Source organism: Osmerus mordax, chromosome 2 (assembly GCF_038355195.1).
Source record: "Osmerus mordax isolate fOsmMor3 chromosome 2, fOsmMor3.pri, whole genome shotgun sequence".
Lineage (NCBI taxonomy): Eukaryota > Metazoa > Chordata > Actinopteri > Osmeriformes > Osmeridae > Osmerus > Osmerus mordax.
Genome location: NC_090051.1, coordinates 3,479,077 through 3,485,076, shown reverse-complemented (window position 1 = coordinate 3,485,076; position 6,000 = coordinate 3,479,077). Strand labels below are relative to the sequence as shown.

The 6,000-nt window shown below is 38.3% G+C and overlaps 2 protein-coding genes across 2 annotated transcripts; both read right to left on the bottom strand.

The window, feature by feature from the left end:
* Positions 1-1,873, bottom strand: hoxd9a (homeobox D9a). The gene is made up of 2 exons (XM_067255139.1): positions 1,278-1,873; positions 1-999 (listed from the first exon to the last, which is right to left on the bottom strand). Exons 1-2 carry the CDS (start codon positions 1,828-1,830, stop codon positions 758-760), a joined length of 795 nt encoding a protein of 264 aa, XP_067111240.1. The 5' UTR covers positions 1,831-1,873; the 3' UTR covers positions 1-757.
* A 1,894-nt stretch (positions 1,874-3,767) lies between these two features.
* On the bottom strand, positions 3,768-5,979 carry hoxd10a (homeobox D10a). Its single transcript, XM_067257783.1, has 2 exons — positions 5,198-5,979; positions 3,768-4,503 (listed from the first exon to the last, which is right to left on the bottom strand). The coding sequence occupies exons 1-2, from the start codon at positions 5,928-5,930 to the stop codon at positions 4,229-4,231; spliced, it is 1,008 nt and encodes a 335-aa protein (XP_067113884.1). The 5' UTR covers positions 5,931-5,979; the 3' UTR covers positions 3,768-4,228.
* Between the last annotated feature and the right edge of the window lie 21 nt (positions 5,980-6,000).

Here is a 6,000-nt window from a genome sequence, read left to right as displayed (position 1 = left end):
TCACAATCGTAAAGACTTTATTACTATTTCCCCTCAACAATGCAGGCCTCTCATACGTTTTAAGGGAAATCCACGCAAACCTTATGTAACCTACAGAAATTAGACTAACGGAGTAACCATAACTTTATCGAGTCTCTTTTACGTAGCCTATGAATGATTAAACCCCATAATTTGTAGCAAATGTAAAAACCCAATGAAGTATGATCAAGTCTGTGTAAGAGAAGTTTACACATTATAATGGTTTCCAAATAGGCTAATGGCTGTAATGGGGCTTTGATGTTCTCAAGCTATAAGAAATTGATATGTTATTTGGCTGTGTTTGGCGCCCGTATAAGGATGGGCGTAGGCTACATTTGCAGAAGGTCAAACACAATTTAAAAATATAAATATAATGTTTACATAGAAACCTAGCTCTATAGATACCCCACTGGCTAATTTAACAGCAAATCTTACATTCAAACATGAAACATGAAATAGGAGCTACCTGACTCTCAGTTTGTAAGTTAGTCGTAGTTGGAGCTATGCAAAATTTGAAGAGAAAACAAAAACAATGAATGTAACATTGAACAAGTAAAATTCAAATTATTTAACACAGGTTTAATCCCTGGTGGGCAGGTTATAACTTCACAAGAATGTAACTTATCTCCGAAATATACCACCATTTGTTATTAAGACATGTCTGAGCTTTGAAAAATAGATTAGTTTTATTCTAATAATGCATCAAATAAGCTAGCACAACCTATGGAATCCATGGACTTTATTGATCCTTACTACCTCTTTCTCGGTTCATCTTCTTCATTTTCATTCTTCTGTTTTGAAACCAGATTTTGACCTGCCTCTCAGTTAAATTGAGAATTCGAGCAACTTCATAACGTCGGTCTCTTGTCAAATACATGTTGTAAAGAAATTCTTTTTCCAGTTCTAGTGTCTGATATTTTGTGTATGGACATCTCTTCTTCCTCGTTGAACGTGCATGAATCCAATTTGCAGCAGGGTTTTCTGAAGAAGAAAAAAAGACAACATAGTTATTTGCACTAAATGATGATGTTGTGACAAGCATGATCAAAAACCTGGATAAAACTAGGCGAGGGCGTTAGTTTTAGCGTTAAATTATTTTGGCACATTTGTTTTAAATACCCAATTTATAGTCAAGGGTACTTTTTTTGGCCATCGGTATGAACCAGACACTTTTATAGGTTATAAAACCAAGAGTTTTACACACCCGGCTCGTACAGTTCTTAGAGGCTGTAAATCATGGGGCAATTTCGTTCACTTACTTGGGTCAAGTTGTTGTTGTTTGTCTTCTTTAGACTCACTGTGACTCGAAATATCACTGCCAATGCTCTCTTTGGCTACTTTTTCGGGACACTCGGATACTCCACACGCGTAATCAGAGGCAACAGTAGTTTCTCTTTCAAAAGTGGCAACCGCAGTCTCTGTCCTTTTCGGTGGTGAACTTTCGTTCTTTGTTGCATAATGTCGACTGTTGGAGTGAAAACCTGGAAAAGAAACGTGGTTCGAAATCGGGTCTATCCAAGACCGAACATATCTGTTGTCCGACGCGGAGAGATGAGACTGGTGAACGTATGGATGGTATATCCCAGACACTGCACCGGAGGACTGCGGGTGAACTGAAGACCAGGACGACGGGAACACGGCAGTTTTAGGTGCAAAGCTACAGGATGAAAAATCTGCGTTGTCCCCTACACCTGATGGCCTTGAGGTCGCGGTGTGCGGACCCTGGACGAAGCGAGCACCGTACACATCATCCGTTTCATGTCCCATTATAGAGTCTACATAATAGTTACTTAGCGTGCTACTAGTCGACATTTTGATCCCTTCGTAGTCATATAAAAGGTTACACTGTTACGGAAACCTTCCCCCTGAACAATCATAGTATTTTTGCTGGCCTCATCTACGGGGATTGGTTACATGAATCACGTGATCATATTTACCAATATACAGTGAGTAAATCAGTCCGCTTATAACGGTATGTTTTAATTTGTGTTTTCGTTTTCATTGATCCCAAAGGAACGAGTGATCGAGAGCATGATTGACAGAGTTTACATACTTTTTCTGTAAGTAGCACTTTAAACATGAATATGGCTAGGGGTGGTGACGGACTACTTTTCTTCACGACAGATTAATACACACATTTATTTCACAACCACCACTCAGCACTGATGCAATGCCACATTATAGAGAATGTCTGTAAACTAATGTAAGATATCGTCGTAAGGTATGTCATACACGTGATGCTTGTAAAACATTTTATAGACTACTGAGCCCTCGTAAAATAAATGTAATAACATGTTGTAAAATAACTGGACACTATTTCCGCACCCATTCTCTGTTTGTATTGTTAGTTTCATTCAGTGACAAGTCACTGTAGCTTGGCTTCTCTTTAAGTTAAAGGTATACAGCAAATACTGTTTGTATATACCCCACTGATTGTATTTATTTAGTGCCGCCATAATTTCTTTATGTATCAATAAAAAGTTTATGAGGTGAGTTTGATTATAGTCTATATTGATGTTTTTTTTATATAACGGACTCTTGTAAAATGTAGGCCTATCTGCAAATTGATGCCTAATGCACACTAAGAGCATTCGTTTGGGCAAAACATTAAGGAAATAATGAAAAATTATGAAACACTTGACAACTTGACAACTTCATTTTCAATCGACAGTGAGATTGAAAATAAGTAGCAAGAAGAAACTGTTTCCAATTGCAGAAACAAGATTCGCCAGAAGTCAAACGCACGGTCGCATGTTCATGAATTTGTGCTTGAACATCATTGGGCTGTCTCGTCTACAAATAAGGCCTCAACCTCAAAATGGCTATGACTGATCTGGCTTTTCTGAGGATGCCTAAAGTAGGTTAGGCTATATCATTTTGATATGGTCAAGGAGGCATTTGCTAAGGAAACTAGTCATGATTTACTTTCTAATTTGAATGCGTATAGAGTGTGTGTATGTGTGTGTGTAGTCCTGGGTGTGTGTGCGTGTGTTTGTATTTGTTAGTTTGATAAACTGACTGTTTATAAGAGATAATTTTGCAGGAATAGCCAATAGTCACGATTTCATGTCACTGGCAGGTCACTGTTAGTTGTGGGATGAAGATTTCGTAGCAGGAAGTCCGCCATGACTTTTGCCGCACTGCAGAGTTATAGGTTCACGTTGCAGGCCTGTGTTAACTGAAATTGTGCCACTGCATCAGCGCGCAAGCAACTATTTTAGGCTTCAAATTGAAGTTAATTAAATAACCCTCACTTATTGTTATTACTTACATTTTGTGACGTATTTCTATTTTTATTACACATAGGCTATAATTGTACTGTACGACCTTATAATATAATATATAAGTGTAGGCTAACAAGTAAGGTTTTTAAAATAATTTTAGACATGCCTATAGCCTAGATGTTAGCTAATTATTGAATAATGTAACCCTATAGCTTATTCAGACATCGTAGCCTATTTTGTATTTGAGAATAAATTGAACGGTTAGCGTGTAGCCTATTTCAAGTTTGTTTTATAGTGCATTATCATTGCAGATATGACTTTAATTACAACAAACATTTTTAGCAGTGGGCTAGCTGTTCGCTGGGTGAAATTCATCCGTGTCTGTGCGCTTACACGAAAGGCCCAAATCCATAGATATAGGCTACCTTTTTCCAAAATAAACACGGCCAATTTGATAGGCAAACTGCAACAAGACAGAAAAGCATATAAAACATAATAGGCCTATACGTATATTTGAACCATCAATTTATTGCAGAATACATGCCACAAACATGCAATAGATTTAAACACCAACATGTAAAACCACATTTAGGCTGGACAGAGACAAATACGATTACTATTGAGCAGTTGAGTCTGCGCTCAATTCTGAACTAATGGTACACGATCAAATCACTCCTAGTAGACTAAATGTGCTTGTCTAACATATTATGACTCTCCAAATAAGTCGCTCTTGCGATGTGTTCCCAATAACAGAAAACTGTCCAAAATGGATGTGTATCATATTTCGAATAATTTAAGACTATAACCCTGCGATGTAACATAATTCAAAATACACAATTCGTCACCATGTAAATAAAAAGTAACGGTACAATCACAGTTTCGTTGGATAAAATAATGAATCTTGAGTCCAATCCCCCACAGCATCCCATCCCATGTAAAGAGGGAAGCAGAAATATACAATAGCACTGCCTTTCAAATATGCACTTTCACGAAAAGGTGAGATTTGAGGTAAGTTCCCGAATTCGATTTTCCCTACTCATTTTCTTCAGCTTCATCCTACGGTTTTGGAACCAAATCTTTACTTGTCTGTCGGTGAGGTTGACGCTTTTACTGATCTCTAGACGGCGCTCTCGAGTCAGGTACATGTTGAATAGAAACTCCTTTTCCAATTCTAGCGTCTGGTACTTTGTGTAAGGACATCTTTTCTTCCTTCCACTTTTTGCTGTCAACCAATTGCTTGTTGGAGTATTAATCTTGGAATCTGTAATGAAAACAAAAGCAACATTTTAGCAACGTGGTATTCTTTTGAATTGATATTAACATGGATTCTTACATTGGAGCTCTTAAAGGGTTTAAAAGGGCATAATGATAGATTACTTAAATGTTCCAAATACACCAAATAAATCAGTGTTGTAACTTAGTTGTACGGCTTGCAACCTATTCCTGGTATAAGTATTTGTTTTTTTCTTTCTTTAATAAAAAAAAAGACCAAACGATTGTAATGTAAACTTCCAAGCAGTTTTTATTGAAATTGAAAAACCTTCACATCAAATGAATGGATAAAATCAATAGATGCAATATTTAAACAATTCTTGAGGTAACAATTACGATTTTACAATTGTAGCTAAAGCTTGACAGATGAATTGGATGGGAAGGTGTCAAACCACCAAACAATATAACGTTTCAAATAATAGCCTACAGCGGATTATTACAAGGCACAACCCTAGTATTACATTGTTTTATAAATAAAGAACAATAATAGGGCAACCACAAACAACAAACACTCGACTGTGTGATGCGGTCGCACCGTTTCCTGTAAAAGCAGTTACTGCAACCTGAGAAAGACTCTCATTAAACATTACGACTTTAGGGTTGTTTGTGTTTTATATTGGGTTTTATGATGCTGGAGCGTTCATATTACATCGCGATACGATTAAACCTTTTATTGTACCCACCTTTCGTCTCCTTCTGTGGCAACTCCGGGCTAGAGACTGACGCTTCAGTGGAGCAATTTTTCTCCTCCTGCACGATGGGCTTGGGATCTGGACTTTGCACTGGTGTGGGGGTTCTGCTGGTTTCCCGGATTTGCGGTACCTCGACTGTTTTCTTGTCCACTTCGACAAAGGAAGGTAGCTGCGATTTAGGAGTGACTCTGTTAAGCTGCATCAATGTCGTGTTTGGACTCGTCGTCTCGTGGCCATAGTCCTGGTGTTTTCCACTCGCATATGTTTGACTCAGTCTGAAATAGCCCGGAACAGGGATCTCAGGGCCATCAACTGAACACGATTCTGGGATTATATTAGAGTATGCGGGGACATCGGACGATCTGACCTTTGCTCTCTTGTCGGAATACATGCAGCAGTTACTCTCCTCCTTAATGTTTTGTGAAAATGTACAATTAGACAATTGGTTAGACTGTTGATCTATTCTGCAAGATCTCGGATCCGTCCAATTATCAATTTGAGGTATGTACGAATGGACATTCATGCCCATATTTTGATGGTTGACGTCCCCTCTTTTACCGAGAGACGGCAGGAGTCCACAGGTTTGCATTCCGTAAGTTCCCATTTCTACTCCGGACGGCATGTACATGTTGCTGTTGGAGTAAAAGCTGTCAGTCCTGCAAGCACCAATTAACGAATCAACTAGAAAAGTATTTGCCGCGGGAGAGCTGTTGGGAAAGGACATTTTGGATTAGTTTTAAAGACGAGAGAGATGTCCTTTGTAAACTGACATATCTAGCAAAACAATCTCCGTG

What these genes read in the sequence shown, in the direction of transcription:
- hoxd9a (XM_067255139.1), bottom strand. Translation starts at nt 1,830, where the DNA reads ATGTCGACTAGTAGCACGCTAAGTAACTATTATGTAGACTCTATAATG. An exon ending in ACAACAACAACTTGACCCAA is followed by an intron (nt 1,000 to 1,277) that starts GTAAGTGAACGA and finishes TTTCTTCTTCAG; the next exon opens with AAAACCCTGCTGCAAATTGG.
- hoxd10a (XM_067257783.1), bottom strand. Translation starts at nt 5,930, where the DNA reads ATGTCCTTTCCCAACAGCTCTCCCGCGGCAAATACTTTTCTAGTTGAT. An exon ending in GCCACAGAAGGAGACGAAAG is followed by an intron (nt 4,504 to 5,197) that starts GTGGGTACAATA and finishes TTTTCATTACAG; the next exon opens with ATTCCAAGATTAATACTCCA.